Raw genomic sequence first — 20,450 nt, 5'->3', positions numbered from 1 at the left:
TATACTCCAAGTGAAGCCAGCACAAATGCTAGCATCTGTGTGTTAGACTAGATTTGTGGAAATGCTTTTCAGACGACTGTAGAATCTACACCAGTATAATTGTTTACTAATCATAAAAGGAAATACAAAAGATATAGAAATATAGGCATGCAAGTGTGAACACATATTACTGAAATTAAAAATATCTCTATGATTAAAATATATGGTTTACACATTATGCATTTGTACTAAGTTTACCAGCCATGTCTGGTTATACAAGTGACTATCTCGCATAAAATGATTGGCATGACTGTGAGTGCACATTGTGTCGGCCATAGTGACTCAATCAAGACTAAACATGATGAATGGATGGATGGATTTATTTGGTGTAAACACCATAACCACCCACAAAAGTCTGGAGACTTTTTTCCAGTGGGGTCCTTCTGGTGGTGGTTTTGAGCAGTACACATGGAGAAAATCCCCTACTTTTTCCCGAAGAGTGTACGGAGTTCTTCAACGTGCACATAGGTCATAAGGCAACACAGGACCAACAGCTTAAAAGTCTCATGGAAATTGAACCAGGGAACTGGAGATTACTACGGTTCAGCGCATACACAGTGGCTACCTAGCCGACGAAACTAAGCTGCTCAGTATTCACAAGGGATAATTTCTGTCTATGCTCTGCTCAGATTTTTTATATCTCATCAAACAATCGCACATAATTGAATGAAGCAAACATAAGTAGTATAGCTCTTTATTATATTATTACACACATACAGCAAATGCCTTCATTATACATGATTATTATACAGTAATTGTTTATATATTTTTACATTTGCAATTTATCTAACAACAGAGTCGCATCTTATTTTGTCTATAACATGCAGTGTCCCATCGTATTTATCGGTAATATACAGTGTTGCATCTTATTCCACCATCTGCGCTTGCAGCTGCTGTGATAAGTCATCTAACGTCCGTCTCAACTTGCCCTGGTTCGTGAAGAAGCTTGTGTAAAGAGTCCTTTGCCGGGCAAGCAGGGGATCATCATGCAGTAACTAAGGATAAAAATAATCATACGCATTAAATTTCTACATAAAACTGAACTATTATGTTTTGTCCAGACTAATAAATGTGATGTGCCCATATTAGGGTGTAATATGACATCATCATGCCCATATATGGCACATCACATTAAGATAAACTTCAAAAAATATTTCTATTATAAGAAGATATCTCATCTTTTAATAATGACAAAAAAAACCCAATATTCCATTGTTAATAAGATGCTTGCCTGACAATCCTCTAGCTTCAAGTCCTGTCAAGTAACAGGATATTTCTCATGACCTACACTGGCCCCTCTCCTTATGCCTTGAAATGAGACTTAATATATAGAGCATCATGTGTATATGTTTGTCTTGTGAAAGTGATTGCCATTTATTATGTAAGACTGAATAATCCTTGGCCCTTGTACCTACTAATAACAATGTACAGTACAGATTCAGATTCAGAAACTTTATTACTGAAGTATAAATAAGTTATCGAATCAACTTGGTTTATAATAATAATAATAATTTTGGCTTATGTAGTGCATTATGCTAAAGCCGAAATGTGCTTAATAATAGAAAATTAAAATGCTGGAAGAAAAAATTAAAGAAAAGTACAAGTTAAAAAGGTGAGTTTTAAAATCAATAATAGAGGTTGCCTGTTGAATTGTAACACTAATATGCAAAGCATTTCAAATAAAGAGAGAGGCCCAAGAAAAAGAACGATTACCATAATGCTTTGTTGATGAATAAATAGAATGAGCAAGTAGAGACTTTAAACTAGATCTCAGAGACCTTTTAGGAACATAAGGATGAAATAGTTATGAAAGAAACATTGGTGAGGAATTATTAAGAGATTGGAAAATAAATAACAAAATCATTTTTTTAAATGCAGATAATAAGGATGGTTCTAATTTATTGTTTACCTTTTTCTTGGTACTGTACTCTGTCATAATATCCAAAATACTCTTCTCTAAGCTCTGTAGTGCTTGGTCTAGCTGGTTGATGGCATGTACGATGGGTTGTGGGCTGAGCGCTGGTTGACCTCCCTTGCTAGCTGATCCTGCATATACTATATCTTCACAAACCTTCAGGCTATGCTCACTATAAAGAAAAATTTAGATAATTATCATTAAGAATAATGTCTTGGAAATTAAGGATTAAGGTCTTAGCTAAGATGCTAAATATTTGAAATGAATTAACTATGATAAAGATGCAAGTCTCCCTCTAATGACAGACCCCTCCAATTAAAGACCATGTCCAATTAAGGACCATGTCCAATTAAGGATCACCTTTCTGTGGCCCAAATGAACATCAATCTTTATCTTCATAATAATATTTTTTCTAATTAAAAATTAAAACTGCTAAAGACCATATAAACCCCATCCCAAAAGTGGTCTTTAATTAGAGTGGTCATCAATAATGATACATTTAAATGATAAAATGAAAATATGATAAAAATGAAAATACAGTTAAATTTTTAAATTTATTAATGATAATGAACATTAACAGACTCAAGATAAATAGTGAAGTTCAATTTTTGGATTGTAAAACCTTACAGTTCTGTTAGTCTAGAATCTTGATCGCTGTTGGTAGATGCCAAAGATGATTGGAGACTAGCTAGGTTACTGGCAAGTTGTTTGGCGCCCTCAAGGAGATCCTCATACGTCAAAAACAGCTGATTTTTCGACCGCTCCTCATATTCATCTGAAGAGTCTTAAAAACCAAATCAACATTTCATATTACAGTAATAAAATTCACCACAAATTCTATTTTACATAAAAAGACAAATTATGCTTGTAAAAAAATTATCAGAGACCAAGGGGAAGTTAAGGAAATGAGATCCACACAATGAGTAGAATTTCCATTTTAGCTTATATTCGGGTAGAGCATTTTAATTAAAAATTACTCAGTTAGGGGGTAGGCGTATACCCAAGTAACTTTGGTAAATAATTATGAGTTTGTTGGATTTATTCATTGAAAGAGTGCGACACCAACTGTTACACTGGCGTGAAATTTAGAGCAATTTGAAATACATGTAGGATTTTGAAAAAGCAAGAAAACAAATATTTAGATATCCTTACATAGAATTTGATACATCCGTGTAACAAATTGATCCCTGGAATCTATCGTTGCCCTGGGTGGAGTAGGCTGCAGACTTGGGTCATTAAGTAAAGCCTACATCATAAGTGCTAAGGATAATAGTATAATACATGAAAATAAATATTCAAGCACACTGTACATTATGTAGGATTTGTGTATGAATATTCATATGCATAATGAATATTCATATGCATAGTTATTTATATGTTGCATTATGTCACTTGTGTCCTAGATGAAGGTCACTTTCTCTTGCCATACTTTCCCAGTTGACATTGTCCCAGATTCTCTGCAGTTCCTCTGCCATATGTACTATTCAAAATTATACAAGGTTATTACAAGCTCTGGTTACCCATCCTTATAATTTAGCCAAGAGGTTGCACTGGAATTATTTTGTTTTCTATTTCCATTATCATTTTTGCAAAGGATACCATTTGAGCTTGATGCTTCTTCAGGTTAGTATCAAGGAAATCCCTGGCAGCTGTTAGTAGACGGTGGGTTTCACGCAGCGATGCAGCCTCCGTCTCGAACGCCATGCTGAGAAACTCGTGCCGTGATCTTTGTAGTGTCAGTTGTTTTATCACCTACAAGAAAATCATGAAGGGGATCAAAGCACCAATTGAGAACATATGGTCTGAGGGTAAGGGTTTGGGAGGGGGGTGTTCCTTCAAAAATGACAAAAATACATGAAAAAAAACACAGTAGTGAAATCACCTCATCTTGTTTGGATGTGAAATACTCCTGCCTAGCAATCTTGAGGTTGTAATCACCAAACAGGATCTCAGTCTGTTGCAGTGCTGCATTTTTATCAATCAGTTGTGGTAGGTCATTCTCCGCTAATGTACTTGCATGGCGACTAGCCTGCTCTAGACTCTGCTCTAAATGCTGGACCTGTTGACTGTATAAAGGAAAAAAAATGTTTGGTGTTTCTGAACTGCTCACTTTTCACAAGTTTATTCTATAAAATTTTAATTTAGTTTACTACAATATGTAATTAAGGGCCATTTCAATAATTTTAAAGTGTCTTGGGGCCCCAAAAGCAACAAATTCACCATTACAAAAGTCTGGAGCCCAGTAATAATAATCCACTGTAATATTACATACCCATACAAATCAAAAATTAAAACCAACAGTTACAAGGGTTACACTGTAAATTGTACTTTGGAGAATTATAGATTGAAGACTTGGTTTGATTGTGGATTGCTATTGAATTTAGAATTTGTCAAACATTTTAGTATAGCACCCTCTATAATTACCTCAACTCTCCTACTTTAGTTGGGAATGTCTGTTGATCTATTGAGGTGATCAGCTGCCTAGCACAGTCGCAGGCTGCTTGGAGCCTAGTCTGTTCAGCTAAGGCCTTCACATACTGCTTCTGACTTGTTGGATAACTGAGAATTGTATAAGGAATAACAAAAAGTGAAAATACACATCAACATTATTATACAGGTCTCCCTTCAATTAAAAACACCTCCAAATAAAAACCACCTCCAAGTAAAGACCACTTTTCTGTGGTCCCAAATTAACAAATGTTTTTTACCTTTATTGGAGACCAAAGCTAGTACAAATAATGGAAAACCTGGTTCAAAAAGTGGTCTTAATTGTGGGGAGGGAGACCTTATTTATTATTATATTCATTATGTAACAATGTTAAGTATCTGTAACTGTGATTAACATGCGCATGAAATAAAAAAACTCACAGGGCCTGTAGCCGGGCTATTTCTTTGCAGTTGCTGAGTGTTACATGCTCTTTCTCGCCTTTTAATACCAACGTTGATGGGTCACTGATGTCCAGTAGCTGATACCAAGAGGCTTCATCCTGGCCAGTGATGCTTGTTATGCCCTATAGCAGAAATAATAATATGTTAGCTTTACTCAGCACATCATGCCACAAGTCCTCTAAGCAATTCACATTATTACCCCAACCATTAGATGAAGCACCTACAGACCTTTGACCTTGTGACTGCACCACATGCTACCACAAACACATTATTTAGTATTTTTACTATAATCACCTCAAAGAACTGCTTCTTTGTGTACTTTGTTAGCTCTTGGGTAAAGCGTTCCTCCGCTCGATAGTAATCCTGAAGTGGGAGATGCGCTAGGAACATCACACCGTCAGCACCCTCATCTTTTGATGATCTGGAGTAAAGCAAGCTAACGTCTTGAAATGCTTTGCTAAGGTTCTGTAATGCTGTATTCATCTATAAATCAAATAATAAATCAATATAAATCAAATAATAAATCAATATAAATCAAATAATAAATCAATATAAATGCGATTTGTTGTCGCGTCGGGTCTGTGTGAGTTGAACGCAGACGCGATGGCGTGCGTCGGGGGGGGGGGGGAAATCGCGTAGTAGAATATTAAACATGTTTAATATTTCTCATGACGGCTTAAGACGGGCTGCATCGGCCGACACTGTCTGAGTTGGCCTTTAGATGAAGCACCTACAGACATTTGACCTTGTAACTGCACCACATGCTACCACAAACACATTATTTAGTATTTTTACTATAATCACCTCAAAGAACTGCTTCTTTGTGTACTTTGTTAGCTCTTGGGTAAAGCGTTCCTCCGCTCGATAGTAATCCTGAAGTGGGAGATGCGCTAGGAACATCACACCGTCAGCACCCTCATCTTTTGATGATCTGGAGTAAAGCAAGCTAACGTCTTGAAATGCTTTGCTAAGGTTCTGTAATGCTGTATTCATCTATAAATCAAATAATAAATCAATATAAATCAAATAATAAATCTATATAAATCAAATAATAAATCTATATAAATCAAATAATAAATCAATATAAATCAAATAATAAATCAATATAAATCAAATAATAAATCAATATAAATCAAATAATAAATCAATATAAATCAAATAATAAATCAATATAAATCAAATAATAAATCAATATAAATCAAATTATAAATCAAATAAATCAATATAAATCAAATAATAAATCAATATAAATCAAATAATAAATCAATATAAATCAAATAATAAATCAATATAAATCAAATAATAAATCAAATAATATATCAATATAAATGAAATAATAAATCAATATAAATCAAATAATAAATCAACATAAATCAAATAAATATGTTCTTTACATAAACTTCTACTGAAGCTTAGGAAGTGGAGTTGTTATTGCCCATGAGAACAAAACACTGTATCTTAAATAGAAATTTAATGCAGAATCTGAATTGGAAGGCAAGTATCTTAACTGCAAAGCTATCTCCACCAATTGATGTACATCATCTTTCAGATGAGACTTTAAGCTGTTGGTCCTGCGTGCATAATGGACCTTTCTGCCAAGCCCCAGCTGTCCCTTGGATATTATAAGTTCCCACAAAGAGACAGCATAAACACACATTTATGGGACACACGTGATTGTGTGACAAGCGTGTAATCTGATCGGTCATTTGCTTGATTGATACTCTGGAATGGTCAATACCACATAACGCACAAAAAAGAACTCAGTATAGAATTTGAGAAAAATAGGGGATTGTCTTCCATTGATCTGACCAGGGTAAGTACTGCACTGTGGCCCCTAGGATGCATCCTTCAAACTTCTTTGTTCATTTCAACATGAATCATACACACATTACTTTTGCATTTTTACATATACTGTACCATTATAATATATAAATATAAGTTTTATGAAAATATAATTAACCATGAAATAATTCAAAACTTGTTTAAACCTGTACCTCATTATTATCAGAATGAGACTGCTCTAAGCACTTTTTGTATTTCTTCTTGGCAGCAGATTCGATTGCACCGAGTTTAGTGAGCTTATGCTGCCTGGTTGTGTGGTGTACACTGTAAAAATAAGTAAATAAATGTATCTGTTGCTTATAGTAACATTTGTAAATTCATATTAGATGATAATAATAATTGTTCAACTTATATCGCATATTGTAGAGACCTCTATGCACTTAGCATTATTACCCCCCGTCATTGGATCAAGCACTTATGGAACTCATACTCAGGTCCCCTTGGAGAATTCCATATTGTTGCAGCTGTAATCAGCGCATTTTGTGTTTGAACCTACCAGGTACCCACTTGTACTCCTGGGTGGAGAGAGACAATTGTAGGTGAAGTGCCTTGCCCAAGGACACAAGTGAAATACACAACAAGGGATTGAACCTATAACCTCAAGGTTGAGTAGCAGAACTGCAACCGCTGCGTCAAAGTGCACTCGTAATTTTTACCTTTGATTTTAATTTGGATATTTTTCTTAATTATTTTATCGTTAGCTTCTGAATTGTCTAAATTGTCTCTATTTCTGTAAACTTAATTAATAAGCTATGTTATTGATCTGTGAGAAATGTAAGCAACATGTCAATCAATATGTCAATCAATCAAACCTGAGTCTGTTCCTCTGTTGGATTAGAATTTCTTTCCGTTTTGTAGCAGCTTTCACCTCACTCTCCAGTTCAGCAATTTCTTTCCTGTTATTAATAATCAAATTTGCTATCACATTTAGTTACACTAATACCCCATTCAGACTAGCATCGCATTGCAATCGGTTGTAGCAATTGCGACACCCAATCGAAAAGTAAAATCGTGTGTGAAAGCTCACCAATAGTAGTCGATATGTAATCGATATCGCAATTGTTACCCGTTGCGATTGGGTGCTACGATCTTTACCATATTATAGATTACCACGGAATCCGATCGCAACGAATCACAACATATTCCACAGGCACTGTTTGGCTGAGGTCAGTCAACATAGGCCTAGCCACCGGAGGCCTAGGCCCTAGAATGTAAAGTTTGTTTGTGTTGGTCTGAATGCGTTCATTGATTGCGATTGGGAGTAATCAGTTTTGGATTACCACCGATTACATCGCAACCGATCGCAACAGAGTGTAGTCTGAATAGGGTATTAGTTATCATTTAAAATTTGCATCTCTACTTGTGTATTACAAATTCTTTAATGACACACTAATGAATATTCATCAGACAAATGTAAATAAGCTTTAAACAAATTGGTTTTGTTCATGACTATTCATTATTGTCCATTCATACTTGAGTTGATCCTCTGTTAGATCATCCTCTTCAATGTTAGTTAAGCTTTGTAATGCTTGCTCCAACTGTTCCCCTTCCAGAATGCCTTCTCCTGATGCTTCAAGAGCACGGAATCTGCAATGGAACCAAAATTCATATAAATCTGATCTAGTCCCAACCTATATTAATTAAAAACCTGTAAATCAGCCGGAACAGGCTTTTAAAGACAAAAATTATGACATTATTACAAATGATGATGATGATGATGTTATGGAGAATGGCGATGCCTGATGGTCGTCATGATGATGTTATGAAAAACAGTGAAGATGATGTAATGATGATGGCATACAGGATAATAATGATAAAAATGCTATGGCTGTTGATGATAATGATGATGTTAGGGAAGATAACGATAGCAATGAATCTGATGATAACGATGTTATAGAAAATAATAATGATGATGTTATGGAGAAGGATGATGATGATGATAATGGTGATGATGATTATAATGTTAATTAGGATGATGATGTTAAAAGATGATAATGCAGGTGTAAAAAGCAGGCAAAATAGTCAATAATTGTATTTTTGTTTTGCTTACTCTTCCATTTCTTCGGGAGTGATGATATTGGATGGATTAACGTTTCCACAAAACCAATCCAGGAATGGCAGGATCTCTTCATCTTCACACATCCATTCAAAATCTGCAGCTTGGAGTTCATGGGATCCTTTATAACCCAAACTATTAATAGTTTCAGCTAACTTCCTGCCAAGGTCCATGATCAACTTCTTTTGCTTTCTCTATTCATAATCGCAAAAACAATAATTTATTTATTTTTAATTTAATTATTCATGACCTCATCCATACTGTAAAGTTTTTTAATTGCACGGAGGATATCTAAAAAATCAGCTCAAATTTGCGCCAAAAATCACTAGGAAAAAAGGTGCACGGGATCGTAATTGCTGCATAAAATTGCACTGGTTAGGCATATATATACTATTAAGATTTGGTCAAAGCCTAATAATTAGGCTAATTTTCCGCAAAATCTGCACTGAAATCAACCTTTATTTTCTGAAATGTGCGGACTGATTTCTAGGGCAAATTTTTGCGTGGAGAATATTTACCCGCGCGGCTATACAGTCTGGCCTATAGCCTAGGCCTAGCGAACCTACCTAGCTAACTGCTACCTACCTAGGCTAGGTAGGTCAGGCCTAGTCCTACTAACTAAAAGAAACTAGGGCCTAGGCCTAGGCTAGGCTACAGAAGTCTGGCCCTCCTATCTGGCAAGGCTAAGCCTAATTAATGTATGCTTATATGAGTATATATTATTCCGAAATCGTGTTTAACTTATTTACGGTTATGATAGGCCTAGGCCTATGTAAAACAAAACAAACCTTAATGCAAATCAAAATCTCAAAATCATGTTCAGTTATTATTTTTATTTTGCCGCTATATTGTGCGCCCTCTAGTGGCAAAAGGAATAATCAAATAACTACACACGCGCGTAATTTGATTTTTGTATTTTAGGTTTCAAAAGAAATTCTTCTGAAAAATGAAGGTGTATTATGTTTATTGAAGTATATTTTGGATTTTTCAATAAGGCGTTTAGCCCTGCTTCTTTATGGTATGTACAATATCTGAATTTAAATGTTAGTTTAAGGTGCTTATGGAGCTAGACATAGGCCTGCTGCTAGGCCCTTGCTGGGGCGAGGTTGTGATCAACCACCACGGGGGGGACAATCAACTCAGCTAGGCGGCCTCTAGGTCATTTGATGAGGTCATCGAATCGTTGGCTCGGCCTAACATAATACATAGGCCCGGTGCTGTCTGTTGTGTTTGTAGACTAGTCCATCACATAAGATGGAGTGAAAAATATGTACCTCAACTGACTTCAACTTATGCTATAAATATAATAAAATAGGTCTACCTAATGCTAGACCCCATATAAAAAAAAATTATTAGTTTATCACCATATCAAAATTCAAAGAATAAAAACTGATGAGGGAGGGAAGTTTTATTTATTTCTTGCTAACCCCATCCCCATTTTACCGATGTTAGTAAGTAAGTAAATCATTGGTTAGGGACAAATATATAAAAAGTCATCCGAATGGAATCAAATTTATATTTAAAAAATATGTTTTTGTGGTACCAGTGGCAGTAAACATATTTTCAAGAAATCCTGAGCTTTTCAAGTTAAAAAAAGAGGGGAAAATAAAAATATGTTGATTGAAAAAAAATATATATATATAAATCAGAATTTGCCCGAAAGTGATGAGGGAGTGTGTGATAGACTAATAATTTTTTTTGTGTGGCCTTAATTTTTAATTAGGCTAAATCTATTCTCTTTTTTTTCCCTTTTCATTTTTATTCAAATCAAACCTGGGTGCAAAAATCACCATAAGCACTGAATAGTGGACAACGGAGAATTCTCCAGAATCATTATTCATTATTAAATTACATATAGATTATATTTAATTTTTTTTAGTAGTATAACTACTAGAACTACTTGTGAGCATCTTACTCTTTTGTATTGGTAAGTGTAAATAAAATTAACAAAACAACAGTGACCTAATTATGATCTTAGATAAGGACTTTAAACCGTAGGGCTTGTACGCATTTGGCCTGTGTGCACTTAAAAACCCAGTACATCCTTCGAGAAGAGTAGGGGTTACCCCAGTGTACTGCACCATTCAGTCCCCTGTCGTTATTGAATATGCTTGCCACGTAGGATAGTGATTAAGTTCACTGACTGCCATATCCTTGGCACTCGTGCCTAAAGAAATGAAATCAATTTTGTTTTAATTTTTTGACAGAGGCGACAACATGCTCCAAGCCAGCTGGCTCTGGCTACAGCAAAGAGGAAGCCATCCTTTGATGGTAGAGCAACAAATGTGAGTTCAGTTTGGTTTGGTCAACGAGAAATAGATAACTACTGCTTAATACATTGGTTGTACATTGAGAGTTAGGCCAAGGCCTAATTTTCTTTGAAATCTGCAGAAATTAGCCCTTACAGTATTTTTTTTAATGAGCAGACTAATTCTAGGTTTAATTTTTGCACTGGAATTCCCAGCGCAATCCCTTTTTTTACAGTTTGGCACACTGAATTTAATATTCTCATATTCTAATTGAATAGTCTATTCTTTACCTTAGTATTTCCATATTTTTTATATTTTATTCATCCCTTCATGTTCCTGTATTTTATTTATTAGCCTATTCATTCTTATATATTTCATCTATAATTGTTTTAATATCCTAATATTTCAGGAAGGAAGCAAATGCATGAAATATGGCGGCGGTGGGTTGTTCCCATCAACAGCTACCAGGCGACCTTTGGAGTCAGTCAGCAATAAACCAACCCAAACATCAAGTCATGTAATTTACTTAAATGTTGTTATTATTGAAGCTAAGAGATACTTTTACCTGATATGGGCTATGTGGGATGAGCCATTCCCTTTGAGAGTTAGAAATGCTTTCAATTAAGAATGTTTGCAGCATAAAGTAAACCAAATTCTTTCATGATTTATGATAATGAACACCAAAGGCCAATTTGTAACAGCTTTCCATGGACTGATATTTGTTAAGTTTTGAATGGAAAGTTGGCCAGTGACAAGTGTCTTCATTCCAGATATCACTCATGTCACAATTCATAAAATATAGTATTTTGACAATTTATTATACTGGTGTCTTGCAGTCATAATATATATTAACAATTCCATCTGCATGATCCCACAAAGATTGGAGAAAATGGTGATTACTCATTAAAAATGTGCATTTTTGAGGCAACGTAATGCTCATTTTTTTAAGGAATTTCTTAAAGTAGCATTAATAGACCATTGCGAACAAGAGCAATTTATATGTTGGTTCTATGTATGTAGCGTCAGTGGTTCTAGGCAAACAGTACTTCCATTTATCATGTAATATATTAGATTTACTCTTAATTATTTTACAGGAAGATTTGATTCGTAAAATATTGTCAAAACCATTCAAGATACCAATTCCCAATTATAAGGGTGAGTAGGTATTTTTATATTATGAATTATTATAACTCTCATTATTTTTATATACCAACTTTTACTTTATTACTTTTGTTATTCATTTGTTTGCATAGGTAGAATTCTTGTTTTGCATTTGTTTAGCAACCCATGTAAACATCTTCAAATTTCTTTTACTTGGTTATTGAATACTAAATCAATCACTCCAAGATAAGATGTAATGTAGTTCTTATGATGATTTTGTATGCTTTTTCCCTAAATGAAAAGGGCCAACGCTTGCAAATCGTGGTTTGGGTGTAAGAAGGCAAGGTGCAAAGCAACCTCTGCATGACCCAAATGAAGAGGGTGCCCTGGTTCTCTATTCACCACCAGTGATGTCAGCACATGACCAACTTTTAGCTGATAAGTGAGTCAGTCATTTTTATTACTATAATTATAGAGGGTGACCCTTCCAGATTCAGCTGGTATTTCTTAAAAAGTGAAAGTATATCAATACGTCATATTTATTTCTGTTAATCTATGTTCAAATAGTTAAGTACATTTTTGTATAATTTTTAATAACTTGTATTGTTTTCTTTCTTTTCTAGAGAAAAGCAGCAAATTCATGGTAAGTAGAGAAGAAAATTATCAGTAAACTAATGTTAATTTATTGTATGTTAAAAAATTATAAACCATCATTTCTATTTGAATTCACATGTAATTTATTGTATATTGATGTTTACATGTAGCTTATATGCATCTTTTTTCAGTTGTTGTTGATCCGGTGTTATCGAAAGTTCTTCGTCCGCATCAACGGGAGGTAAGGTGTCATGTAGAATAAAGTAAAGTTTATACTGTAGTTGTTTTGCTCTTAGTTTTTTATGCTGTATTTTATCATTTTTTTTGTTAATCATGAGGCATTAAAATACTGTATTTATTTTTTGTTAATTGTTCTAGGGTGTGGAGTTTATGTGGAAATGTGTCACAGGTCGTAAGATTGAAAACAGCTACGGATGTATCATGGCAGATGAAATGGTATCAATGCTGTGTTTTTATCTTGTTTCCTTAAGCTGGGCACTAACTGTGTCGTAAGAAGGTCAAACAAATTAAACTCCACTCCCTGGGAGCGTTACACGACGCGACACCGTCTGCTAATTGTCGGTGGCAGTCTGAATGGATCGTCATTAAAAACGATCCGTTGCGTGCTCGTCATGATGTTGCATTCTCAATAGAATTGCGTCGGCCGATGGCTGTGGGGAAGAATGAGTGCCCAGATTTGCATAACGTAGATTTATTTAAATTAATTTCAGTAACAGAACAGGATTCTTATAACACTCTGTGGTGCTCCCATGTTGCAACAAACTACACATCACCTGATCTGTTCATCTTCCTTATATGTGCAAAATGTCTTCAAAATCATCGTTTTATGATAATTTTATATCTGTTTGATAATGTATTTTTCATTCACAGGGTCTAGGTAAAACACTGCAATGCATTACTCTTCTATGGACATTATTACGACAAAGTCCTGATGGTAGGTGATATTATAATAATATTGTATTGCATAGATTCTAGACACTAGTTAGATTAGAAAAAAGAAATTATGCCCATGGAGAACTACAATTTATGATCTGTTTGTATCGTAAGCTTGTATTAATTTATTCTTGTTATTCATATTTCGGTGACTGCGGCTTACATTACTTAAATTTTGATCTCATATCAATAATATTACTTCACACTCCAGAACTATACTCTTTATAGAAATTCATTTTTTCCCTGCTGTAGTACATCATTAGGGGCAGAGGAAGTTGATTTCCTGGGAGAGGGTTGTCAATGATTACATTATCAACACATACATTATATAGTATTGTTTTTGTGTTTTTGCTGTAATTTTAAGAGATGCAAATAAATCAATTCAATTTATACTATACCCTGCAATAAATAGCATAGCTTAGTTGAATTTTAGAACTGTATTTATGGAGTGTATTTCTCCTTTTTAAAATTTCAGGTGGGCCAGAAATCAAGAAAGCTATTGTTGTTGCACCGTCAAGTCTAGTAAAGGTTTGAATATTCATTTATGATAAACATACCTCATGAATATTCACCACATACTTTATACATATTCATTTCCATGTATTAAATCTCAAATCTGTTGCTTTCTAGGAAAACAACATGATTGAAACATTTTCTGTCATACTCTGTTAAAAGTCTGTAATACTGCATTTGAAAGGGTTATATTTCCATGTCTTTAATTATATTTTTCAGAACTGGTATAATGAAATCACAAAGTGGTTAGGAAACAGGATAAATGCATTAGCCATTGATTCAGGATCTAAAAGTGATATAGATAAACAATTAGGTAAGACCGATATTTTTTATTGTAATTGTACAGCTATTATAGAAATTAGTTTTACAACATTCTTGCCTGTTAGCCAAACACCAAAATGTCATTATTACATTATTTATTGAGCGTTTTTTTTTAGCTGAAAGGTACTGAAACCCAGCATACTGCCTAACAGAGTGCCTTTGTGCACCCGGGTGTGATGTTGTTTAGACATTGGTGGGTGGAGCCCTGTTTTGGACACCTATATACCAATTATAGCACACATGCATTTCAGAACTGTTTTTAGTTCAAGTGCCGTAATTTAATTCAAATTATTTACTGCTTGTTTTTTCTTGTTGAAAAGTGCATTGATTTGTTTTTCTGCGGAATGTGCTGTAAAAGAATGAAGTTATTATTATTAATATTAATTTCATCTTATAATTGAATCAGAGATGATTACTGAATTTCTTTCATTTTCTAGAGTACTTCATGAGCCAAACCAAGCGGTGTGCAGCAAACCCTGTGCTGATCCTGTCTTATGAAACATTTCGTCTTCACTCTGATGTCCTCCATAAAGGTTCTGTGGGCTTAGTTCTCTGTGATGAGGTTTGTTGATCTATTAATGTTATTTTTGTGTTTTGTTAAAGTGGGTGTCCTGTTTTCCTATTGTTTACTCTTTCATAAAACTTACCTCCAGCCTGTTAATGTTGATGAACATCTGTTGTCTAATCACCTGCTGGTGTCCACTTAATTTTTTTTTTTTTTATTTATTCATTCTGACATAAATGTATACAACAAAACAAAATAATATAGAAATATAAGCTGAGGAGAAGAAAAAGCAGAAAAATGCTGTCACCAGTAAGGTGTGCTTCATAAGATTATGAATGTAGCAAATTTGTGATGGATGATATTGTTTGTTTTGGCTTGGCAGGGACACCGACTGAAGAACTCTGAAAACCAAACTTACTTATCATTAAATGCCTTGAATGCCAAAAGGCGTGTGCTTCTGTCTGGCACCCCTATTCAGAATGATCTTTTGGAATATTTCAGCCTTGTACACTTTGTCAACACAGGTATTTTAGGTAAGGTAATTGGTATTTATAGGTTTTTAGATACAGTAGTGATATTTTGCACGTGCAGTCCAATCATGAATACATTCTGTTAGAAGTTTAGTAATACACACAGTATTAGCCTTCAGACTTTCGTGGGTTATATTTGGCGTTCACACCGAATGTATCCAATCCAATAATAACCACCAAACTACATATCCACAATAATGTCTCAAAATGTATGTGTTCAGTGATTCAGTTTAACATGGTGTTAATTCAACTTCAGGCACAGCTCAAGAATTTAAGAAACGTTTTGAAATTCCTATATTACGTGGTCGAGATGCTGATGCATCAGATTCTATGAGGGCGAAAGGACAAGAGAAGCTGGAAGAGGTAGTTTTCTGAAAATTGAATATTCCTATCTATTATCCATTTACTTCTTAATTTTTTATGCAAAGTTATTCTTAACATCACCTATAAAGATGACTTAGAAAACTTACAACAATATATTAATAATGTACTGTTCACTATTCAGTCTTCAGTAATATCATTTACATTAAAAAGTTAAAAACAATAGAGACTTCAATATACTTTATCTCATGCTATGCCTTGTCATAAGCATTATTTATTCTTGCTTTTCATTCAGTTAGCAAAGCTAGTGAATAGGTGCATCATCCGAAGAACTGCTTCAATTTTATCCAAATACTTACCAATTAAAGGTAGGTTTGATTTTTTTTTTGCATTAGAAACTAACTTAAAATCTCAGCATATAATAGACATTCTGTTTGTTTATATTTAAATGTCATTTTGGGTGTTGAGGCTTGATTCATAAAGCATTGAAAGCTTGTTTTCAATTTTGGCAATATGGCAAATAAATGGAAAGTCAGTTTCTGAATCATATTTAAGTGTAATTATATAGAAAATTAACAGTATTTTTTGTTTCCAAACATCTTTTCATTAGTTGAGCAAGTAGTGTGTTGCCGATTGACCTCTCTCCAGAGTGACCTTTACAAGAGGTTTGTTCGATCGAAAAGCACTGAAATTACTAGCAATGGGAAGGTCAGTGTGTCATCTCTGTCAGCTATCACACATCTCAAAAAATTGTGCAATGGTAAGTTAAAATAGAGAGTTCATCCTTATATGATGTGAACATATCCCTTCATTTTGTGATTGGCTGAGATGTACCATGTACCACAGTCTACTCTCAAATTAAGAACCTATGTGTTTTGAAAAAATAAAATGTGTTGCATATCTGATGATTCTGATTTTTAGTTAAGATGAAAACCCAATAAGATTTCTCTTCAATTTCTTTTTGGATCTGTGGTTTGGTGTTTTTATAGCTTAAATTTTAATTGCTATAACAGTCTTAAATAGCCAGTTTTTACGGGTCAGTTATATCGCCTGACTTATAACAAACCATTCAACTTGTAAAATCATTGCTATGAAAGTCTTAGATAAAAATCAAAGAGTATAGAATTGCACGCAAGGAAGAGAAAACGAAGTATTACCATGAGATAGGGCGCGCTCTAGTAGAATTTGAATAGAGTTTGAAGCTCGAACATGCATTCTATAGATGTAGCACGTGTTTAAATTTGTTTTTACACATAAGCTCATTGCAAAACTGAAGGAAATATTATTTCTAAGCATAGGCATTTCAGCAGTAAAACTGGTTAATTCTCTTCTCCGCAGATCCTTCTCTTATCTATGAGAAATGTAAGACTGGTAAAGATGGCTTCCAGGGAATGCTGAATTTATTTCCTGATAATTACAATCCTAACAATGTCCGTCCAGATTTATCAGGTAGGCAGTAAAATTGTTTATAAAAATGTAAAGTCATAACCAGAGCTCCGGGCTCACAGGCTGAAGTATTCTCTTGCTATTGGTTTTTGTGGTTTTTTTTAATTGTTTTTTAATTTTTCAGGGAAGATATTAGTGCTGGACTACATCCTAGCAATGGTGAAGAGCACTACGAGTGATAAGGTTGTGCTTGTCTCTAACTACACTCAGACGCTCGATCTTTTTGAGAGATTATCAAGGCTTAGAGGGTAATGTCGCATATACTCCTATTAAAAAAAAACTACTACTGATGCTGCTACTACTTGCTGCTACTGCCAGTGGTGGCTGCAGAAGTTTGCCAACAGCTTGTCCGACAATGGTGTCTGAACCAAGGGCCTGACTACAGCCTTCGTCAGGGCCTGACTACAGCCTTCGTCAGGGTCATGGAAGAAGAATCCCTGGTAGGGTTGATTGGGAGAGTTTATATGGCTTTAATGGCCCAGAGTTGTGTGTTTAGACCCCAATATTAGGGATTGGCAATCAAAATAATGTTATTTGGGCAAACCAATATATTTGGTTCAACAACCTCATCAAGGTGTCAGACATACAGGGTGTCCATCTGATCCCCTCTGGCGCCACCAATGGCTGTCTGCGCTGCTACTTCTGGTACTACTATTATAACTGCTGTCACTGCTACTACAACTACTGCTACTATAATACTACTGCTACTGTTGCTGCTGCTTTACTGCTGCTGGGCTGCTGCTGCTACTACTACTACACCATTATTCAGTTGCTGTACTAATACTTTTTCCATCTACAATCTCCCTACCACTCATACCACAAGTATTACCATAAGTCTTAACTTTCTGCTTTCATTTTCTATAGATACATCTATGTACGCTTAGACGGTACAATGTCAATCAAGAAACGGGCCAAGATCGTTGAAAAGTTCAATGACCCTAGGGTAAGTAATCGAATAAACATTTACAAAATATTGACACTTCATCCTCATTGCATTTCTCCAACCAGTAGTATAAAGTGGTACCCTGTTGCCTGTTACTGCAATAACTGGATAACTGGAGCTGCCTGTTACTGCACCAATACAGAAGCACTTTGTACCCCAAAGGAAAGGCACTATATAAATGCTCACTAACAATAACAACAACAGTTATATTTAATTATTTTTGTCATTGCTATTATTATAATGATTGTTTTTATTGTTGTTGTTATAACTGTTGTTATAATTATATATCAACTTTTTGTTTAACCTGCAGAGTCCAGAGTATATCTTTATGTTGAGCAGCAAAGCCGGTGGATGTGGCTTGAACCTGATTGGTGCAAACAGGCTTGTGATGTTTGATCCGGACTGGAATCCAGCCAATGACGATCAAGCGATGGCACGTGTCTGGAGGGATGGTCAAAAGAAGCCATGCTACATTTACAGACTTGTCTCGGTAAACCTAATATTGTTTTCCTCTGGTTGTAAAGGAGCTGATAAGGGGTAATAAGGCATTAGTGTTCTCAAAGTTTTAGCATTGTTGGGGATAGCATATTAAGTAGTTTTTTTTTTTTCTTTTTTTTTTTCTCCATATTTATAGAGGGTGATCCTTCCAGCGTATCCTAGAAGGTCGGCTGATATTCAGGCGCCCTCTTAAATAGATGAAATAGCGTGATGCTTTTATCAGTGAAGAAGTCTCTTTACAAGGCTTAGAGAGTAGAGTTGTTTCTTAGGCATGAGAAGAAGTCCTGCTGTCACATTAATTGTACCCAGAACCCCGGGATTAGAAGGCAAACGTCTTAACCACTAAGCTATTCAACTCCACTCCATATATTGCTTCATATACTTTTGTATTTTATATATGACCAAATCTTCTTGAGTCTAAAGCACTGTTAGCAGTAGACGAAGTCCACTGTCTGATGTTTAGTTGTACATTTGCATTGGGTATGTAAAGCAGCCCCATTTGTGAAGGTTTGTCATGAATCTGCCCAACATACATAATTGAGAGCTTTACAGTTCACCTGATTGTCTTTGGAGCCTGAAAGAAGACATTCTGTAATTGGAATCTTCATGTCTAAAAGTCTTCAGCAAGCCATGCCTTTCAGATATTGGTGTGTACAATTGCTGGGAACATGCTCTACACTAGTTAAACGAAGCGTGCGAAATTTAAGGCAGATTGGTTGAGGGTTCATTAGTCACCTGTTTTTTCCCTTTCTAGTTTGTTAGGAACTGGTTTTCTGGGAACCTGCATTAATTCTGTTTATCAGTTTTGGATTTACTTCATCAATGTTTATCTCAAATACACCCACATTACTAACATTGTAATACATTTCTGAGTATTTATACATACAGCATTCATAGAATTTACTGTTGACAGAAACACTTTTGAGACCGTCAATCAATTAGTAAACTTAATGAACTTGATAAAGACATTTCATGTAGATTTATGTTATGATCTTAAAAATATGTTTACATAAATATATCAAGACCTACCCACATGCCCACTGGGAACTGTCAAATTAGCACATATAATATCAGAAACTCACTACTCGGTTGTTAATCTTTACACGTTCCGCCAACAGACCGGAACAATCGAAGAAAAGATCTTGCAGAGGCAGGCGCACAAGAAGGCATTGAGTAGTTGCGTGGTTGATAACGAGGATGACGTGGAACGACACTTCTCCCTTGAGGACCTGCGGCATTTATTCAAGCTTAACGAAGACACGCTGAGTGATACGCATGACAAGTAAGTTCAACAAATAAACGATTGTAACAGCGACCTTTCTCAGTGGAACCATTGTGCTGACAAGCGAGGTGTGACAGATGTCATCCTGAAAGGGGCGTGGCAAACTAATGTCTCATTTGTATTTCATCACAAATCACATGACCAGATCAAAACTGTCTAAAAAATATGATAGAATTATGAATTTTATACAAATTCAAAAGATGAAACTTTTATTTACAGTGGAGCAATTGCATTTGCTAATTATTTTTTATAGATCAAGAATTTACAAAGCTTTTAACAATATATACAAATATTTCTTAATGTAGAATACTTTTTCTTTCTCTGTTTTCATTCAATTCATTATACAGGTAAGTCATCCATAGGCCTTCTCACTTAATATTTTTTTTTTTTTTTATTTAGTTGAAAAATATAATGGGAAGATACCAAATTATATTAAAGAAATGCAGTCGGTC

The 20,450-nt window shown here is 34.9% G+C and overlaps 2 protein-coding genes across 2 annotated transcripts; one reads left to right on the top strand and one right to left on the bottom strand.

Moving 5' to 3' along the window:
• Window positions 1–717: 717 nt before the first annotated feature.
• LOC117106332 (HAUS augmin-like complex subunit 3) lies at window positions 718–9,595 on the bottom strand. Its single transcript, XM_033247706.1, has 14 exons — window positions 9,530–9,595; window positions 8,736–8,935; window positions 8,159–8,272; window positions 7,498–7,581; window positions 6,838–6,949; window positions 5,648–5,836; window positions 4,823–4,965; window positions 4,379–4,513; window positions 3,837–4,020; window positions 3,554–3,706; window positions 3,107–3,200; window positions 2,582–2,738; window positions 1,949–2,126; window positions 718–1,034 (listed from the first exon to the last, which is right to left on the bottom strand). Exons 2-14 carry the CDS (start codon window positions 8,912–8,914, stop codon window positions 906–908), a joined length of 1,851 nt encoding a protein of 616 aa, XP_033103597.1. The 5' UTR covers window positions 8,915–8,935; window positions 9,530–9,595; the 3' UTR covers window positions 718–905.
• Window positions 9,596–9,620: 25 nt separating this feature from the next.
• Window positions 9,621–20,002, top strand: LOC117106330 (DNA repair and recombination protein RAD54-like). Its single transcript, XM_033247704.1, has 21 exons — window positions 9,621–9,759; window positions 10,949–11,026; window positions 11,400–11,507; window positions 12,085–12,145; window positions 12,395–12,533; window positions 12,715–12,734; window positions 12,877–12,926; window positions 13,064–13,141; window positions 13,577–13,640; window positions 14,115–14,167; window positions 14,372–14,465; window positions 14,911–15,035; window positions 15,361–15,511; window positions 15,765–15,871; window positions 16,125–16,197; window positions 16,440–16,589; window positions 17,168–17,278; window positions 17,400–17,523; window positions 18,140–18,218; window positions 18,529–18,708; window positions 19,835–20,002. Exons 1-21 carry the CDS (start codon window positions 9,757–9,759, stop codon window positions 20,000–20,002), a joined length of 2,016 nt encoding a protein of 671 aa, XP_033103595.1. The 5' UTR covers window positions 9,621–9,756.
• Window positions 20,003–20,450: the final 448 nt, after the last annotated feature.

This window comes from Anneissia japonica, unplaced genomic scaffold (genome assembly GCF_011630105.1).
Source record: "Anneissia japonica isolate Jap-2015-1 unplaced genomic scaffold, ASM1163010v1 scaffold287767_len825999_cov190, whole genome shotgun sequence".
Lineage (NCBI taxonomy): Eukaryota > Metazoa > Echinodermata > Crinoidea > Comatulida > Comatulidae > Anneissia > Anneissia japonica.
Note: the sequence above shows the minus strand (reverse complement) of the source record. Positions and strands in the feature narration are given on the sequence as shown.

Coding starts and splice junctions, on each gene's coding strand:
- LOC117106332 (XM_033247706.1), bottom strand. CDS start 8,914: ATGGACCTTGGCAGGAAGTTAGCTGAAACTATTAATAGTTTGGGTTAT. Junction 4,514..4,822: donor ATAGCCCGGCTACAGGCCCT/GTGAGTTTTTTT, acceptor TACAATTCTCAG/TTATCCAACAAGTCAGAAGC. Junction 2,127..2,581: donor GATTCTAGACTAACAGAACT/GTAAGGTTTTAC, acceptor TTTTCTTTATAG/TGAGCATAGCCTGAAGGTTT.
- LOC117106330 (XM_033247704.1), top strand. Junction 12,735..12,876: donor AGAAAAGCAGCAAATTCATG/GTAAGTAGAGAA, acceptor ATCTTTTTTCAG/TTGTTGTTGATCCGGTGTTA. Junction 15,512..15,764: donor TGTCAACACAGGTATTTTAG/GTAAGGTAATTG, acceptor ATTCAACTTCAG/GCACAGCTCAAGAATTTAAG.